This window comes from Ciconia boyciana, chromosome 1 (assembly GCF_034638445.1).
Source record: "Ciconia boyciana chromosome 1, ASM3463844v1, whole genome shotgun sequence".
NCBI classification, from domain to species: Eukaryota; Metazoa; Chordata; class Aves; order Ciconiiformes; family Ciconiidae; genus Ciconia; species Ciconia boyciana.
Genome location: NC_132934.1, coordinates 47467896 through 47489445, shown reverse-complemented (window position 1 = coordinate 47489445; position 21550 = coordinate 47467896). Strand labels below are relative to the sequence as shown.

At 33.8% G+C, this 21550-nt stretch overlaps 1 protein-coding gene across 1 annotated transcript in view; it reads right to left on the bottom strand.

Annotated features, from left to right (window-relative positions):
- Positions 1-21550, bottom strand: part of LRRIQ1 (leucine rich repeats and IQ motif containing 1) — a 113423-nt gene that overhangs the window by 29675 nt on the left and 62198 nt on the right. The window contains exon 24 of the mRNA XM_072881578.1: positions 14810-14911. Coding sequence (XP_072737679.1) covers positions 14810-14911 — 102 coding nt within the window. The remainder of the gene's footprint in view (positions 1-14809; positions 14912-21550) is intronic.

Here is a 21550-nt window from a genome sequence, read left to right as displayed (position 1 = left end):
AAAATTGGTTTATTTCTTCAGAATGCTACAGCAGTCATTTAACACTGCAATTAAACATATGGTTATTTATTTTAACCTCAGTGAATGACAAAGGCCATGTGAATTTTTTGCCATAGAAAAGCAGAAGAAAAGCTGAAGAAAAAGCAGGAGAATAAACTGCACAAACATTTGGAAATGTTAAGATTCTAATTTCTTTGAAACCTTCCAAGTCTGGAAATGCAAATATCAAGCTCTAGTGACTGAGTCTATGATTCTGCATTTATTAAATTTTTTATTAAATGCTATATAGTCACTGACTCCACTCAGTTGAAATGTATCAGCTGCTCTGGGTATTTTTGTTTGTACTAAGGCAACTCTTGAAGGCATCCAAAGATCAAACTCTTCAGCCTCAGTACGTTGGACTCTTATATCGTGGTAATAGTATAATAAACAGCACTACTATTAGGATAGCCAGAAATTTTCATATTGAATTAATGCTGCGGTGAAAGTGAAGATAGATTGTATTTTACTCAGGAATAAATGTAAAACAAGCAATAACAAATAGGATGAAGAGTATATATAAAGAAAATGTTAGTATCTCAGCATCTACCTACACACACAGACACACACAGATGGCTTCCTCAGGTTCCCAAAACTTAAACGGATGGAAGTTGCATTACAACTAAAAAGAACAGACTAATGTTTCTCAGTCCAGCCACCCAAGGGCAGACTTGTTTTATGTACAGGTTGGGAAATAACATGAAATAGTTTCATGTTTGAAAAAACAAGTTGGTTCTTTCTTAAAAAAAAACAACCCCCCCCCCCCCAAACCAAACCCCAGCTCTACAAAAATGGAGAAACTACAGGGATCATATTCCACCTACATGCACACAAAGAGATGAGTTCCTGATGTAAACTACTCCTTCCTGCAATCAGCACTCTTCAAGATCGACTCAGGCTTTTACAAGTTCAAAAAGTACATAAAACACCTTATGGCACTATGCTGTACTTTCACATTATTCTTTTGTGTAGTCTTCTACAAACAGGGTGTTCTGTAGTCTATATACTACCTGCTTCAGCCACTCAGCATGGGCAAATTTCATCAACAGCACTGCTGAGAAGTAAATCTGGAGTATAGCCAAGAGTTACCAGAGATCTTTGGATAGTCAAGGCCCTTGAAGAACCAAAGAAATCAAGGAAGAGTAAAAAAATGTTTTGCAATGGTATGTTCAGCATTTCCATGCTTAGTTATCCATTAGTAAATGTAAGGAATAAATAAGATGGAAGTAGATTGAGCCTATTTTGTTTATCCTTACCGCCTACACTCTCACATAATTTCTCTTTCATCCCCCAAATCTGCCTAGTACAGACCTTATCTCTAGTTTTTCTCATAATCTTTGGGAATTAATAAACCCCCCAATGCTGGACATTCTCTACTGAAAAGAGGAATGGATTTTATATTGCTCAGGAGAAAATTAAGAGACGCATAACATAAATTTTTTTTTTACAGAATCTTTTGATACATTTTATTTCTATACATTCCAGTTCTTAAGATTAACTGACAGAAACAAGAACTTGACCAGAAGTGCTTAGTTGCTCAGTAATGAAACAGCATTCCCAAGCAAGAAGAGATTATCACTTCATATGGAGTCCAAGACAGAGGAATACCTTTCTCTAAATTCAATAAACCAAGCAAAATTATTTAAGACATCAGATCTTCCAAAGGAATTCTCAAAAAAACAAATACAAAGGAACATTTTGTAAGAGCACAGGAGGTCTAACTACTGTGTTGTCCCCTATCAAGAGGGAAAAAAATACAAAATACAATAAATTTTATTGAGTGTGACAACCATTAAGGTAAGTTTTGTTTGTACTGAAGAACTTAAAAGTACAAGAAAGGGACCAAAAAATCCAAGTCCAACAAAAGATTTGTTCAAAATAACAATTTGAGGTTGCTATGCCACAAGAAGACACGTATGCCAAGTATTAAAAAAAAAAAATCATTACTCAGGAGCAGCATGAAGTTAGTCAGTAAAGCTGACTTACACTACATAAATAATTGTCTCAATTTTTATGAGCAAGTAATTCAAACGTAATTTTGTATTACAGCTTGTGAATGTACATTAAAAAAGTTTTCATTATGTTTACTTGAGAATAAACATTTTTTCTAGATAGTTATCTGAATAATACATGAATTTGTTTTTAAGAACTCATGTTCATCAACACATGTGATGTACACGAGTACCATATGTGATTGGTACTTATCAATGCAGAGTAACACTGAAAGTGAAATAATGAAATTATCGTAGTAATGTCAATATGTAGTTGTTATGAATACCTATGAATTGGTTATGTATTCTATCTATTATGTATACATATCATTTTCAATTTAAAAGTGTTTTATTTTGTGTGGGTGAAACTCTCCGGCTTCCTTTCTGATGTTGACTTGAAATACCTGTTGGTATTTGATGAAGGTACTGTGACAACAATTCACAACTTTGTCAGTGCAGTAATGCATAACAGCAGAACTACTCTACGTTGTCAAATATACACACAAAGTCTACACAGACTAAGTGCAAGGCTGCTGTTTAATTTACTTTATAGTAAAACCCAGAGGTACCACTGAAGATCAGGCCTGTCATTATGCCAAACATTGTATAAACAAGGTTTGATTTAATGCTCATTGAATTCAATGGAAAAAAAGTCTCAGATAGACATGGTTCTTTTTCTTAAGACTCTACATCTAAAGTGAGTTAATCCCCAAGTGCGTACAATTCTTATATATTTATATCCAGCTTAAAAATAACCATAAATGCTAAACTTACAAGTGACTATAAATAAATATAGACATAAAAGTACTAATTCTTCTTATTAAGTTATACCTAATTGGTTGATACATCATGGAAGAAAATAAACAATATGAAATTCCAGTGTCTTATGGATCTATTAAAAAAGGGAATTCCATTTGTAAAGAAGGACAGGTAAAAAAAGCAAAACAAAACCACAATTTGCCTGTCAGTTGCCCCAGGTTAATTCTTAATTCATATGGCTCAAAGAGCTTAGTATTCTTATAGGTTTCTTGACTAATTGGACTGAAATTTTCAGCTTGTAAACACATGAAAAATGCAATAATTGAAATGCAGTATATAATTTTAGAGAAACCAACACATATTCAAGAGTATTCAGCCCCAGGGGAATTGAACTGACTTAATTATATTGATTTTGGATCACTTATAGCTACGATGGCACAGTTTTTTCTGTCCATGCAGAGAAGGTTTGAATGATTTACCTCACTGAATGAAGAAATCAGAGTTGAAAAAGGAATAAATTAGCACTGATTCTTCCTGTTCTTTTACAGAATTTTGTTTAGACCTTTATTTAAATTCTTTTTTTAATGAGAAAATTAACAAAACAAAAACCCCAGTTCTATTACTGAACATAATTTAATCTTCTTTAAGCTTGATTGTAAATATTTTATTCTTAGAGTAGTTGTGTTTAAATTAGTTTATTTTTTACTAAACTTTTAAGCTAAATTCACTTCGAAACTCTCCAACTCACTGACTTACATATATATTTCTCTGTACATATATATAAAATTCATTTGAAAAGGAGGGAATAAGTTAAATACCATGATAATTCTGAATAGGTGAATTTGCCTCATGTGCATTCTGTTTATATTTGCAATAGCTTTCAAGACAGCCATAACTAATCAACTTAAAAGTATAATTTGTTTTACCTGTTGCCTAACAACAGGTAAAACAGTCATCCATTCCTAACTTTGCTTGTTTGCAGCCAATTATCTAAGCTCCTGCAAATAGCACAAGAACTTACAGAGCATTAAGGTCTGATCCAAAAAAGGAGTGAAATCCCATAAATTCCAATTAGGTAAACAAACTCCCACTAGAGATTAAGGAACTTCAATAGCTAATCTTAGACTCTTTACTTCAGAGGAAGGCAATGGATGATTATATTATGAGTCTTACAACCTTATAGACTAAATTAGGCTATTAAAATTGTACTAGCTTACATGGGAATTTGTATATGATTAAATATGTATATAATCAAAATATGGTATTTTTTTGCTATATGAATTAAGTATGATTTAACTGGCCAAACCAAGATTTTAGTTGCACTGTAATAGTCACTGTCATGAAGAAGAATTAATAGCATTTCATTGCCAAGTTTGAATGTAACAAAAACCCCCTGTTTTTTGCCTTATATCGGATAACTTGTTTTGTAAGAAAGATTCTAATATACTTTCCTTTTCATACAAGATATAACAATTTTAACACAAAGTAATCTGAGTGAAAAGTGAAACAGAATTCTTTAAAACAGTTGAAGAAATAGAGAAATATTAAATGGTGATATTTACAGAATTTTTTAAATTTAACTATAAAAGTGACCACAAAGCATTATTTTGTTCAGCAAGATTTTTCTGCTTTTCTGAAAAGCTAAATACATTGATTGGAAGCAGTATGTTAGAGGTACTGATACAGAGGCTAGAAAAAGGTATATGTATCTGCAATGAGAATACAAAAAATGTATGTAAGTAAATACAGAAACTTGTCTGTAACTTGTACCACAGTTCTTGAAACTCTCTTTCAAATCTTTGAACTTCTCCATATTCTGGTTCAGTGAATGCATCAAGGGATACTAAAACTGGAGAAATGTCTGAATAGCATCATCCTCAAGGCAGTCAGGTCTCTGAACAGACTCTCCTTCAGGATTCTGGCTAGAAGAGGAGGAAAACAGGAGAAAAGAATGCAATGAGGTAGCAAAATAGTCACTAAAACAAAGATACCTGATTTTCAATGATATTTAAAAAGTCTTAATTCTACTCACCTTCTCCTGGATTCCAGACAGATTCTTCAGCTTTCACCTGACTAGTCCTGAATAACTACATCTCACAGTGCTCTGGGTGCTCATCAATACTGTCTCCTTGTGCAGCTGTATTAATTATGCAATGAAAAAAGGGGATTTGCCCCTACTATTTCTATAATGAACAAACATAGAGTTGATGGGAAGTCATAGAAATATATAACACTCTCATAGGGGAAATAAAACAAATTTCAAGGTAAGGAATTAGTATGATGCATGGATAACTCTCATGCTTAGTAATATAGTGAAATAATAGTAACTATTTGTACAAAGGTATAAAAAACAAAAATCCCAAGCAGCCATAATTGTGGAAGAAGCAACTTTTAAAATTTATTCCAAGTAAGCTTTTATAAATATTTCCATTTGCAATAAATGAGAGATGTTTGAAAGAGAATTTTGAATACAGTGCACACAACTCACATGGTATGATGACAGCCTATGCAGTGTTTTAGCATATGTAGACCAGACTACAAGTAGAGTCTGACAAAACCTAAGAAGGCAGACCTGGCTAAGAGTCAGGAGTCACGCTTATTAAATTGAACTCTCAGGGGTATCATGCAATCAGAGGTCACAATCGAGGCAACAGAAGCAATGTCACGATATCAGAGAAAGGGCCAATTCAGACCTGCTCCCTGACAGGCAATGAGGTCACGGCTTGCGGCAAATAACTGTATTAAAAGGGAATATTCTCTGCACACTTTTAGAACTGTCATCTGAACAAACAAAGCCAGGTCATTGGTAGGTTAAATCAGAACTTTCTGCCTTAGTAGCACATAGCTTCCTTTCTTTTTACATTCACTACTAATCTCTCAATTACAAAATATACATCAGCTACTAAAGCAAATTCTCAGTAAATTTAACTTTGAAATACACAGTAGTGTTTAAATTACCCCTTTTTAAAAGTTAAATTCTATCTTTGACAAAAGATATCCCTGGTCTCTTCATAAACTGAAAATTACTAAGCTTGCTTCATATTAGAAAACAATAAGCATGCAAGAGCTTTAGCTAAAGGACTTTACACAGTCAATTTCTTAGTAACCCTGATACTCAATCTGCATTTAGAAACCATTAAAAAATCAAAGTTATCAATCATCTGCTTGTTTAATGAAGATTGTGAAAGTGAAATAAAGTTCTTCTTTTGTCTAGCTACTTGGATTTCTTTCTCTTGTTACCTGCACTGGGTTACCTACAAGATTCTACAAATGTAGCAGTTTATGAAATTATAACCATGTTGGATTAGTTAATGTGACAATAAACCTGCAAAGGAAGACCTATTCTAGATTGTCACCTAAATAAAATTTTATTCAAAAATATTATCTCTGGATGCAGACTTTCTTAAGAATATGAGAAAAAAATACATATTAAAAAATAACTGGAAAATTCAGTATTTCTACTTTTTTTATACAAATAAGCCAGATAAAATATCTGCAGTGCATACATCAAAACAGCGCAAACCTACGAATTTCAAACTGCTAAATTTTTTCTCTATTGCACATGGTAAGAATTGAACCGTAAAGTTATGAAGTTGGAAGATGTGCATTATAGAAATAACACAGCACAGAAGTTACACAGATATCACTGCATGATTGTACATTTTTATTAAAATATTTGAGTTACTTGCAATTCCTTGTAAAATTGTCTAAGTTTACCACACATACTATTTTATAGATTACATGAAACTTGTAAAAGGTATAAGACTTCGGTATAAGAGTTAGTATTGAATAGCATAAAATTTTCAATACCTTGATTTCAATTTTAGAGTCTTGATTTAATGTTTTGCTTGAAAAATGTTGCACATTACCAAAATATAGTATGTATCATCTGAACCACAACATTATTACTTATAAAAAAGAGAGACTTAAACGTGTGTTCAATATTAAACACATGAAAATGGTCTTTTTGGAATGCTGTAGATCTCTGACCTCATTAATAGTATTAATTCTCCATAACACCATAGTTCCCATTACAGAATAGGAAAAAAATAATTCTTTTGTAAGAAACTTTCATCAATTATATTTTCAAATCAATGAAAAGCTCTGGGGTGAAGGCCTTCCTTTAACTCACCTCTAAAAGTACTTAAAATATGCAGAGGCATTGCTATTAAAATGTATAGCTACAGGAAACATTCCTTTAATCATGATTTAAAATGTATCATGTTGTCCAACTGAAACAAGTTTTTCTATCTATAAAGTATTTCAAAGAATACATTATATTCCTTGTTCATAGCTCCATACCAAATGGAAATTCTTTTGCAAGATGAACATTTGTGCAATGCAACATTCATGATACTTTTATGGACACAGAACATGCATTTTCTGTGGCCTATGTTAAAATGCCATTTGCATACCAATATGATATTAATGCTTGAAATATTCACTTTGGAAAATGCTTGGAATATATCTGAAAATGCACTTTTAATGACCTCTTCATTAGTAATTGTTTTTTTTGAAGTATAAAAAGAGTATTGGGTATTGTTCAGTAAAAGCAAAACAAATAAACAAACAAACCACCCCAATATTGACTACCCCAGGCATCCAAACAGATGGCAACAAATTCAACAATTACTTTTAACTAGACGTACTAAATCCAAGTGCTGTAACACTTTATTTTAGAGGAATTTAGCCAAACCTATTCTTCCTTACCCCTCCAACCAAATCCATTTGGATTTAACTTGTTGCTAAAATTATCTGTCTTTTGCACTCTAAGACCTGGGTCACAACCTTACTTAGGGACAGGAAATAGTTATCAGGTCACTGAATGGTCAAATGAAAAAGGATTTGAAATGCTTCGGTACTCAGGGGTCTATTCATCCAAAATGATTGCCTTATGTAGTATTAAAAGCTGTGAACGTGGAGTCAACTTGTTTACGTATACATTGGCTGAGATGCAGATATCTACACTACCTAGCTTTTGGACATAAAATGTCAAGGAAAGGAGAAAAAAAGAGATAGAATCTCAGAAGATGCACATAAAACTACTTGAACTATTTGTGTTACCTTATTCAACAATGCAAAAAACTAGTTTTCAACCTCTGATGACATTTCGGGTGAACTCTCATTCCCACTGAAGTAATCATTGGGTAGTTATTAGCAAAAAGCAGTAAGACTTTTTTTTTTCCTTATGTGCAGTTCCTTTTAGGTTAAAGATCGGTGAACTACTATGCTATGAAAGCACAGGTGATAGCCAACACATCATATAAAATCCTAGTTTTGGAAGTTTGTTGGAACAAACAAACACTCTCTCTAGCTTAGAGACAACATTTAAGTCTTATGCACTAACAACGTCCTGATAACACCACAAATTACAACAGTCTGAAAAACAGTGGAGAAATGAACAAAGAGATAATGCACAGGCAGGTGAAATATGTGGTCAGAAACCTTTAACATGTGAATACAGGAACCCTAAAGACTGGAACCACAGTGAGAATTCATAATAGTAAGTTGGTATGTACCTATGGCAAATATTTCCTGTTGGGGAACTTCAGGCAAATAGAAAATCCTTTTTTTTTTTTCCCCCCAATTGAATTTGAAAAGCAAGAATATTACTAAAAATGTCGTATGTCTAGATCATTTATAAATATTCAGACACTGAAGTGCACTGCATAAATGCACATAAATGATGTTTTACATATTTATTTTTAAACATATACCATAATTTCAGGAATGTTTCATCCCATGAATACTGAAAAAAATCCTACAGTATCATTGACGGACAGGAGGCTAGAAAATTAGGCGCAGATTTTATTTTTTAGTTTTCTTTTATAATAAGAAACTGGGCCACTAGAACTATGTAACTGAAGCTTGAGTGCGTGCACTGTAAGGCCCCTGCAGTCTTTTACAACTTTTCAGCGTACCGCTGTTGTGAACTGGGTTTGCACTCTGCCAGCAGAGCAGCTCTGACCCATGGAGAGCACTCCTTCAGATCAACACTGCCTCAGGCTTTACTGCTTTCTCCAAGAAGTCTTACATTTCAGGCATCAAGTTGAATTTCTTCTGGAGATGATTAACCCAAACCCATGACAGATTTTTTCCAAGATATCCAACTCCTTATGTTTATTTTATCCTGGCTCTTTTTGGATGTACTGGACACAAGTAACCTACTCATTTTACATGTTAAAGGGCTGGTGGAGAGCCATTAATTCCTTAAAATGAGAAAATATTTCAATGCGAGAGTTCTGTTGTGTGAGCTCAAACTAAATAATAAGAAACAAAGCCATAGAATTCTGATTTTAAAAGATAGATCCCCTTCCACACTACAGGTTTCTATAATGCATTTTCATCACATTTCAGGACAGATCTTACATTCTGTGCAATGCATTATGGAAATGCATTATTCTGTCATTTTTGTCAGTGCTGTATGGTTTAAAAACTGCTTCCCTAACGTGGCATACAAATTTAAAGCCTGGGAGATATGTAATAATTGCATTTTACTGTAAACATGGCAATTGAGCTAGTAGAATTGCAGCAAGGCCATATTTAGAATGTGGCTATTAATCCTTTTCAGATCACAGCTCAATAAAAGATGACTTAATTTAGAAATGGATGTTTACAAACAATGCACTTCCTAGGAGTTGATGCCATTTATATTTTTCCATTGAAAATAGCTAATTTCTAAAAGACGAAAACAGCTAACACAAATTATCAGCTATAGTTCAATGTCTTTTTAATGCTCTTAAATAACAAACAACAAAGTATTTGAAGTACAGAAAAAGATTAATATTAGCATTCCACTCTCAGTACCTTCTCTTAACTCTAATGCAGATATTTAAAGCATCAGTGATTTGAATCAATATAAATTCTATTTAATTACCACATATACGTTTTCTTCAATGTATTCATATTTCGTAACATAGAAAATCTAAGAAACTATATTGATCATTATGTAACAATATTTTAATGAGCTCACATAATTAACTCAAAGGTAATCTTAAATTACCACTTTTCAAAGTCTCAAGTTCACATTTTTAATTAGCACTAGTAATAATAATGTACAAGAATGTTTTGCAACATTTTTCACTTGAGACTACAAGGAGTTTCATAATTGTGAACTATCAGAAAGCTGGAAAACAGACGACTTTAAACAGATCCTTGGTATTTATCTTCCAACCATATGACATAATAACAAGATCATTTTACCTCTTATTCTTCTTCCAATATGAAAAATAAATGTTATTTCTACTGACAATTTAAAGAGAAATGAATAAATATTTCCATAATTAAAAGCCACCTGAGAAAGCATAATCTGTTCATTATCAAATTTGTATTGGTGAAATCTGGCTTAACATTATACCCATTATGTTTTCTTTAGTCACCAATGAGCATAAAATGACAGGAAATACAGTGCTGCCAATTAGAACTACAGGTTCCCAAACTACAGTAAACATATCTTGACAACATGGTCCAATGCATTTTTAATATAGTTAAACTTCCTGGCATTGGTCATTGTGCTTATTCCTGGGTGAAGTCAAGTTGTATTGTTTCCACTTCTTTGAAGTGTATGGTATAGATGTGCCACTGATGGATATGGATATGACTAAAAATAAATGTACTATATGTGCCAATAAGTCACCTAATCTACATAATTAATTAGAATGTAGTCTATGAAATTCTGAGAAACTAAGTGAATCATATCCAAATAATACTTGGATAGTTTGCTTGGACTCTCAGCTGATCTACTGCATTCTTCCAACTTGCTCTACAGATTGGAATCCAGCTTCCCATTCCACTGAACAGAAATTATTTGGATAACCCACCAAAATTGTTGACATAGATGGATTAAAGAGGACCCCAAAAGATATATACTGTTCCCGAAGCTTGTAGGAAAACAATGTGCTAGGCCTGGGGGCTCCTTCTTTAGTTTTGAGCTGCTGTACTGGGACAAAGCACTCACACTGTTGGTTGGAAAAGTAGGTATCCTTCCTCTGTGTAAATGAAATTACAGACCCTATAATTACTGACCCACAGCTGGCAGAGGTGCACATTCAGCCAAGACTAATTGGAAATTCCCAAGAAAAGAGAAGGAGTCAAGGATAGAGTCTCCCTTCAATTCCTGATCTACTTTATCCAAAATAGTCAAGACTATTTTATGTTAAATGAATGACTGAAATAGCCTCCAGGCAACAAGAGGAGAAGCAGTCAGAAAGCTTTCTAAAAATATGCTTTGCTGCAAAATAGGAAATGATGAAAATTATCTGTGTTCCTTATAACGTTTCCAAGATTTTGAGATCTTTGAAATGTCACCAGCTACAAAAACACACAAAGCCCTCCAAGAACGTTCAACAAAACAGTAAGCAGGCATATTTTGTTTATCAACTAATTAGCACTAACTGAAACTTAACAACTGTGCTGGAAGCATAACTCTATCACACCAAAAAAAGCAGTGTAATATACATAATCCCAGGAAATGTCCAGCAAATCATCAGAAGTGAAAGTACATCAAGTCAGGCTTTCATCTGTCTTCAGGTTTTTGTTCAGGCTATAGTTTCTTAAGAGAGCAGTAAACACATATTTACACTTGCATATTCTGTGGCTTACTTTATAACCTACTGAAGTTAATGTCACAATATATAATTATGATTCAAAAATATTATTTATTTAAATAATAGTTTTAATGAATCTGTATTATACAATGACCACATGCATTAATTTTAAAGAAACTGAAACAGCATCTAGACAGAAAGCATTAGGATTACAAAATGCATGTTGATACTACAAATGACACCAGAGAGTAATTGTTCATAATTTACTTTCCTTTCAAAATATACAAATAAAAAAGCATAAGTGGTATGCTTATTGAATTCATATACCTACTTGTATTCACGGTATATGCATATATATTTGTGTGTACCCACACATGTATTGTATGTATATGTATTGACACATACACATATATAGACACACATATACACTAACACACATTTAATTACATTCCCATGGTTCATGCCTTCCCATGTTGCTTGTATTTTTAAATAGTAAGTTCTTGTCTGTTGGAACAATGTCTCCTCATGCTGTTGATGATATTGTTATACAAATGTGAAATAATGGTCCCTTGTGGGGATTTTTATAATGTCAGTGAGTAAAGCATGATGACTCTTCTAAAATTTAATAAAAATTAATGATGTCACTCAAGTTTTGAAAATGTATTTTCCTACAATGAGTATGTCAAATTAGAGATACGTGAATTGTCCCGTGGGATTAAAGTTATGCACAAGTTTTTGAAATTGGATAACAACATTTTGCATATCAGCTCCTCACAACTTTTGTAACAGGAAAATACTTGAATATTGCATCAACACTGTGTCCTCACTATGTTTAGATATTGCTTTACAGATGCTGCATGATACAACAGTCAGTATAATGCAGTAGCTTAGATGAGAAGGCAAATTATGACAGAATATAACCTTTATCTCAGAAACACACAAGCATCAGATAGTAAGCTCATTCCTTTTCACTCTTTATTTTTATACCTCTAATTTTTTTATTCCTTTTTGTCTATTTGCATTTTTAAACACAAACTAAAGACACAATGAAGACGAAAGACATTCATCGTACATTTTAACTAGATTACCTCTTAAATATTCACTACCATGATGTGTTCCAGTTTGAAAAGCTAAAACTGTTCTAATTGTTTCACTTCCGAGGGCATCCCCTTTCAAAAGTAGTGATTCTGTTATTTAACAGATAACACATGTGTACTTGCTGTTAATGCTATGGTTTCTCCCCCCATTTCCCAATTTAAAGAAATAAAGCAGGAATATTTAGAATGTGCTTTTTTTTAATTTATTTTTTTTTTTATTTAGTGGTTTATGAATGAGATGGATTGGAGTTCAAATTTTCTACCAGAGCACTGACTACCAGTCTGTTAATGTAAACGGGCTTGAATGGAGGAAGTTTATTTCCACCATGCAATGGACTGGTCTGTGTTCTCTCTTGACTTAAAATACAGTGTCCACAAGATTTATGGATACAGAGTGAAAACATTCCACCTTCTTGTTACAGAAAGAACTCCCATCGCAGAACAGACCCAAAGAAATCTATTCCAGGCAAAAGAGGAAGAAATGGTCAAAAGGTGAGAGAGGGGAAATGGGAAACAAGCTTTTCTGTGAGTGAGGGAAGAAATGACTGATAACACAACTCTGTGAAATTATCATGCAGGTGCTTTGCTTTGTAGTAGATAACATGCAAAGTGTTACCAAATTCTAAATTTAGAAACTCTTAGTTCTGTCTGATGGTATCTCACATACACATAAATAAATGCTTTGTGCTGCACTCTGGGTTCTAATTCACAACCTAGTGTTTTCTGGCCATACCATCTGAAGTAGCAATGCCTCAGGTAGAAGGACAATTTTATATTCTGGTCAAGCAGAAGAGTATTGCTTGTCTTCCTGAAGGCTCAGCAGATTGCATGTAAGAACCCAATAAAAGCTTGCTGAAAAAAATCTCAGTTTATTAGCTGGCCAAAGGAGTACAATGGTCCTTGAAATGAAAGATAAACAAGAGTGCCACTACAGTGCTTGCCTTTTAATAGCTAATCTGCTATGGTGCCTTCTCTCCATGTATTCAAAAAGTAATTTCAGTAATATTTAGAATGCATATATTGGCTTTCCAAATCGAAGGGAAATGTCTCCAGGCAGGAACAGATAAATCGGTGGCATGAAAGCTAGGCTAAACCTACGCTGACTTTAGGATACTGAGCCTGGGATCAAGCTTATTTCTTTGACGTGGCTTTGAACATTCACACTACTGCTTGTAGGCTTTGGGCATCCAGTGTTTTGCAGGCAGTCTGCATGTCCTATTTCTTCAGCATATGATGCATTCTGGCATATAAGCATATGCCACCAGAACAGATATGAGACACTGGGAACGCTAAGTCAGGCGCAGTATATACAGACTCTCCATATTCTAGGTAGATTCATGCTTGGATCTAAGGCAAATAATAGTGCAAACATTTTTCCTCGTCAGAATTCACCAAGAATTGTTTCCAACCAGATTCGAGCATGGGCTCATGAATGTGAGGCAAATTTGGTCTTTCATACTGCTAGGTTAATTGACTGAATTGTAATTCAGGTATACTCAGATTGATTGCACTGCTCTCTCAGAAAGTTTCTAATTTCTATCCTCATTCAGTGAATGTTAATATAGTATTATTATTTTTAATTTTACTTTGTGGGATTGGGACTAAATTAGATAGCATATGGCTACGTCTTTGAAAAAGATAAAAAGACAGAGGTGACTACTTTCTGAGCACACTATTGAGTTGCAAAAGGAATCAAAACAATCTAAAACCAATGCCTCTGGAGATGCTCAGCTTCTTACAACAAGGGTATTTTAAAGAGACTTTGCCTTATTCTAATTGTACTGAAACCAAGGAGAGTTTTAACATGAATTTAAACAGTAAAAGAGCTACATCAGTATTTAAATGCTTTGGGAAAGCAAATTTTATATTTACATGCTGAAGATTCTTTCCTTGTCTTCTCTCGAATGGTGGGGTTTTAGGGAATATTTATGAAAGTAACTTCCTAAAACATGTTAATAATAGACAGGAATTAATGGCTAGCTTGAGAAAAGGTGACAATGAGTGAAGAAGTCGAAGTGATATTTCATTTATAAAATTTTTTTCTAGTGCTTTGTATTTTATATCTCTGTAACATGCTTTGATGCTTTTTATGATGATTATTTTTATGACAAAGATTTAATAATAATAATAAATAAATAAATTAGGCACCAGTTCATTATTAATTAATCTCTAGGAACCCCTCCCACCCCTGGCCCCCCAGTGAATTGAAATTGAAATGTTTCACTGCTGTAACTTGAGATACCCAGATAAGAACCTTAAACTCCTGCCTTCTTCTATTTGTGCATATTGTTTTACATTTCAAGCAGGCTTGCTTAAAAGACATTGGAAGATATATATGGTTATATGCAGAGACATAAAGTGAAATACTTGTTCATACCTTCAAAGTAACCAGCATTTATAGGCTGTGTCTTCCTTGGTGGTTTCACATGGAGTTGTTTATTTTCATTGTTTTTGAACAACGCCAGGCGCACAGCTGGGTCTAGACGACAAGAACAAGTTAAAACCAAAGGTCAGACCTGGCTCATTCATTCCTTCAAGCAGTTTTTCACCTTTTAGCCACTTAATAAATGAAAATACCTTTAAAAGGACGTTTTATATCCACAACAGATTACACTTTCTAAAATAAAGCAACATAAATACATGTGCAACTGAGAAACAATGTCACTATTTTGCAGGATTTTAACACTGTTGATCTTTTAGCTAGCTCATCACCAAATTAAAAATAAATTCTAAAGCATATACTTGCAGAAATATTTAAAAAATCTGTTTTTAAAGCTTGAAATTAAAGCAGAAATATTAACAGAATATATGCCAAGCACTGTTTCTAAAAGCTTTGGTTCAGAATTATTCAGCAGTCTAAATCCAGTCATTTACACCTAAAAAATGTTAACAGGAGGCAGTTTACTTTTTGAGGCTAAACATGCAGATAATAAGCTAACCCCCTTCCATGTCCCATCCTTATGGAAATAAAAAATACTCCAAAAGTCTATAGACTCATGTGTATGCCACAGTATGAAATCTTGATTAGTTTCATAACTGTTATTTTGAAAACTTTGCAAAGAAGCAAAGATGAGCACAGAACTGTCTATAAATCTAGATAATACATGTTCCTAGACTGGAAAAAAATATAAAGTTTAATTAACAAAAGCTAAACTAATGCAAAACCACACAAGTCAGGAAAGGTGATTTTCATGCATTATTTCTTATGTGAAGGAAGCATTGTTTGCTTGACATAAAAGGAAAGCAGGAGTTTGAGGGAAACAGTGGGCTAGAAAGAATGTGAAAATTCTATGCACAGTGCTGAATAAACCAGTCAGTTATTAAAAAAAAAAAAAAAGGACTGAGAAGAATGTAGCTACAAAAGCAACTATATAATAACGAGCAAAAGTATATAGGGTTTTGTAGGTATGACACTGAGCATCATAACATGAGTAACAGAAAGCCAAAGGAAAAAATTAAAGAAATATGTTTCACATGGTTAAAAGAATAAGACAATAGCACAAGCAGACACATACACTCTCAGGAATATCTGAGAAACAATGAGGCAGAAGAGGTTTGTCTACAAAGTTGACTACAAACTGTCAGAAAAGAGTAGAAATTAATAAAAATAAAGAGGGAAAACAGCAACAGAACTTAGCAAGAAAGTAGATATGGCAAGGAAAGGATCTAAATTTTCACAAAGAACTCAAATGTAGCAAAAATGAATGTGTGAGACACTGCCAGAACAGATAGAGCAGGGAAACAGAGGAGATGGAAAGACTCAAAGAGCATTCAGACAGAATAAATTTACATGACTAATTATGTCTGATGCTTCATTTTGAGGTTGTTACATGACCTTGTTGGTGTTTATTAAGAGAGTTTATAAGAGCATCTATAATACTGCAGCAAAGTAAGTAGGTTTTTTTTGTTTGTTTCCTTATGGAAATAAAGGATCAGAATGCCCTGTTAAGTCAGTGGGTAATTTCTTAGGAAGTTTAACAGCAATTTATAAAGTTGGTTTTGACTACACCTCTATATTTGCAGTAGATGCTTCAGTTACAAACTAATCGAACATAAAGAGATCCTAAGAGCTCTACTTTTTCTCAGAGGATGCCCTCTTGACGCAAGCAAGACGACCCAGACATACTGTATCTTTGCCTTATAAGCCCGGAGAAGATCTCTAATGGGGTGTAGATACTTTAAGAGATAATGCATTGACAAAACATGTCAAAATGTTATGGTATTCTTGGTCAGCCCACACTGCAGCAGCATTTGGTTGACAGAATGTTCTTAATGGTGCTAATGTCTCACAAAGCAGCAAACTTGACTAACGAAGGAATCGTGGAAAATATGGATGGAAGTAATTTAGGTTGTGCCTCCTTCCCAAGGCAGAATCAGTGATACCTTATGCTTTGTTATCTCCAGTTGTCTAGAATAATCTCTATCATATTGTTGTATGATGACTATAGCTTCCAGATTAACCCAGAGGACGTCAGATTTAAAGCCACTTTAACCCATTTTTAATAACTTAAGTATAAATTAAATGAAGCGATCCAAGAAGCACAATAAATAATTATTAGCTCCATTAGTTTTAAAGGTAGATTATTAGAATGATTCTGATAATGGGATCGCTTTATTCACAAACTGGATTACCAGGTTTGTAGATACTTTCCCTTTGCATAGATGGATAAAGTAGGCCTATTTTGGCATGCTTCCCAACTCAAAAATTTGTAGCAATCTAGTGTTCTTCAGGGTAGCAAATGTTTGGGGCAGTAGATCACGGTAAGATTTGTGATGAAAATACCTTGACATCGTAATACATTATATTTTTAAAGTTCTCTCTGAAACTTTAAGTAACAGAAGCTATAAAAAATATTTTAATAAAATATGAATTACTATTGTGTTTTCTATCCTTGTACAAAACCAGTGTCTTTCTTCAACAGAAGACCAAAGACAAAGTGACAAAATTGATTAAAACCTCTTAAGACAAAATGCAATTCAGGATTTCCAAACTATTTTTTATTAACTCAAAATAATTCCTGAAATAACACACCTTTTTCCTATGTGGGTCTATTGAAATTGTTCCAAAATGTTTTAAAAATGTCGTCTTTCCTTAATCCACCCTCCCACCCAACTCTGTGAAAACTCCAACCAGTCCAAAGTTAAACTATACCAAGGACTTTTGGGTGAAGTCACATGAAGTTCTTAGTGCCAACCTAGATTTTTCAAACATTTATTTGTGCACAAGGATATCAGCAGTAAAGAAGGTCCATGAACTGGGAAGAGAGGGAAATTATGGAAATTGTTCTTCTAAGAGATTTCTATCAGAGATTTATCTTTGAGTCTTTGCAAAATAACTTAAATAATCTACAGGGATTTAACACAGTTCCAGACTACTTGGATTTGTACCTACCTGGATCACCTCAACTATTGCCTACAGCTCTTTTGTTATTAAAAATGAGTCCTTTTCTCTATCTAGTCCCAAATGTAGGCAATATTACATAGATTACTTTATAATACTAGTGCTTTTCAGTCTCCGAGTGAGCTAGGGAAATGAACTGCATGTATGCTTTGATGACAAGCAATCAAATGTTTTAGATTTCACACAGAGAACTGTGAAAGAGTCCAATAGTTCAAAATCATACAAATATCTTCCTGGATTCTGGCATACTCATTTAAATGTGGCTTATTAGATGATGATCTGTGCTGGCAATCTAGGAACCAGGGAGGTAATTTAATGCACATTGCTTGGCTGACTCCAAATATAGAAGATAAGTTGGACAAACACAAGAAATGTTATAGAAGCAATATGGAAGGAATAGTTACTGTCTGATCTCACACCACATTTGCTAAACAACTTCTTGATAATATGTGAAACTGAAAAAATTAAATGTTTGTCATTCATTTTTGTTGTGCAATATCTGTAATTAGAAAACCATAAACATATCTGTGCCAACTTTAAAGAGTTGATAAATCAAAGTAGTACAGAGTGACAGATGCTTATCTATAAAATAATTAAATTTGTAAATTCATTAGGAAGGACAACCACATTTTGTTCCATAACTGAACAGCAATTAGAACTCCAACTCATCCATGGTTGGGGTTCCCAGATGATACTGCTACATGGAATATGCAACAACAAAAGTAGCTTTCTTTCTGCTACTAAGAAAATATAGATCAGTGGTCATTTATGTAATGTGTAACAAGGAATAATAATATCCCTCAGATTTTTATTCTGACTGTTGTCAATTCAACAAATCAATGTTGTATAGTCAGATCATTTGTTTTGGGGTTGTGGGTTTTGAAGGGCATGGGTTGTTGGTGGTTTTGTTTTGTTTTTAATTAGTATTGCACTGCTGTCTTAAATTCTAAACTAGAACTAAAAACTATTTGCTGGCCTCTCTGAAATATCTTTGTGCTCTGGTTGTAGGAGTCAAGGTCCACTCCAGCTGCTTTTTACCTCTTTTTTTTTTCTACTAATGTGGCAGCAAGAATTACTATCTCATGCTGTCAGTCACTGACAAGAGAGATTTCCTTTGGAGAGGAAATGGTTAAACAAGAAGTAATACAGCAGTGTAGGAGAGACAAGCTGAAAGCAAGACAAGGCTTCCAGCCCTCTTCAAAGAAAAAGAAGTTAACTTTCAGAGGCTAATATAAAATCCACAGAATCAAGGAAATTCAAAGTTAAGCAAGAAATTCTGTACTGCTGTGCCAAGATATCCTTAGGAAGCTAGGATTGTTATGAGTCATAGATGCTTAATTTTTAAGCACAGTGAGGTGCATTAATGTCTGCTGTATTTAGATTTTTAATTAGAATTTCTACAGAATTTTATGCACCCATGATAAACAGGAATATTTCTGACATTATGCCAGTTTTACTTGGCTGCAAAATTTCTGGTTTCTTGCCCACACTTTTTGTATTATCTTACTGTAGAGTAAAAATAGTTGAAGCAGACACAGCCTACATTTGGTACCGTTAAAATACAGGCCACAACTTTATTTAACTACATAAACAAGCATACATAACTGTAGTGGATTAGGGCATAACAGGCCTTAAGGCCATTAGTTGGTGGGACTGGTCTACTGCAATATAAGCATTGCCTGAATCACTCCCTATTATAAGGTTATGGTACTTTAAGCTCTTCCTTGTAATACAAACCACAGGATTCAGTGCACTTGCTAGTATTTTCCATATTTTTTTCACTACTGAGAAGGTACGTGGCCAGACATATGAGGTAAGATACTTCTCAGTTACTTCTACATATCTACAGTTTAACTCTTCAGCCAGTTGCTCTAGGTTTTGTGTATAGGCAATGGAGAACTGTAAGTGCTTTTACAGTGAGATTCAAGTAGCCTGGTTTTGAATTGTTTTAGGAGGAAATTAATAGCATTTAAGGTGGCTATTTCTTTCCATAAAGGAATGCAGATGACTAGCTCAGATGTGGACTTCTATAATTAACCAAATGAATCCCATCACTGTTGCAGTAGGCGAAGACAAACATTTTAGATGGCAAATGAAAAGGAATAAATTCCCATACTTGAGAATGTTAAGAATCAAAGCTGTTCATGACTGTCCAAGTTCCAATCCAGCAGACCTCTTGACTATATTAAAAAGCAATTGTAAAACACTCTGAATGGAGGCCGATTTAACACTTTGCATTTGTGAATCTCAGGCTTAAGGCAAAGGAGTTTGATAGCATATGGAAGCAGACAGCATACTCTGACAGGCCATTCATTCCTACAAAATCCATCACTATCTTAGCATTAGCTGCAACTAATAAGATCGTTACCACAGAAGACCTCAATGGCACATAAAAGATGTTTGGGATGATCCTGAAACCTTAGCATAAAAGTTATCAGTGTATTTGTTAATATCATGTAATTTATTTGTATCTAGAACCTTTAGATCTTGTTGTTGCTTTGCTTTTTGTCAGAACTTAACATTTTGCTCTTAAATGTGTAATAGTAAATGGATATAACATGGAAAATTGCTTTTTTATACCTTGTATTTCACACTTTTAAGTGGATGCTGGCTACTTATTTTCTAGTGGTTAGGAATCTGTATCACTAACAAAATTATTTTATTGTAGTTAGCTTACCTTCAACTATTTTAAATCAGAAAGCTAAAAAGGAAACAGTTGCAATTATAACACTGAGGACCTGGAAATTCAAAAGAAAGAACAGAAATAACAATACTAAAAATAAATCCTACAAGGTTTCACATGCAGTTTCAGTAAGTACAAGATGGATGAAGCTCATTTCAGAGGAGATGAAGGTGATAGGATGCTAATTTCTATGGAAACATTAAAAGACAATGTTGACATCTACTTATTCAGATTAATTTCAATCTGCTTTTAAATATTGGAAGGAATAAAGTCTCTTACAGAATTCCTGCTTCAGTAGGGTTAAACTCACAGCAATGGCGTAAGACTGTGAATTCTCTCTCTCTCTCTCTCTAGTTATACTGGAATTTCTGTATTCTAGTATTGAGTATTTTAGCATTACTAGTATTGATTATTCTAGCAATACTAGTATTCTAGTATTTATTAATTATTCTAGGATGAGCTGTACCACACAGAAATCCAAGAAAGATACTGGCAGCCTAAGGGATCTGGTTACAGTTTCCTGATCTGGAGCTGGCTAGCCTCAGGATAAGGTATATCTGCTCTTAAATGCTGTAAAGTCCCTCTGTTCAACCAGACCTTCAACAAGACCCTGACTTGCTCTCACCACTTCAGAGGAGGTAGCTGATGTAAAATACAATTACATACATGGAGATTCTTCTCACATGGGGAATATTCCATCAGGATCATTTTTTAGTGCAACAGCTGAGTTTTAGCATCAGTTTAAGATAAAAATACTTGTTTTAATTGATAATGTCTATTTGGTCCTTATTGACCAAGGAAGAACTGGCTTTGTCAGTGTGCTGTATGAGAAAGAATAGTTGGCTTGATAATCTTTGTACTGAAAAGGGATTGACTGCAATATTTTCAGTCATATTTCTTGGTTCTGGAAATTATGCTTTCTGCTTATCTGAAAAAAAGAATGTGATTTTAATGACTGTCAGAGAACTTTATACAGGAAAATTATATATACAGGTTATTTTTGTGCTTGATGTAATAGAAAGACAAAAAATTAT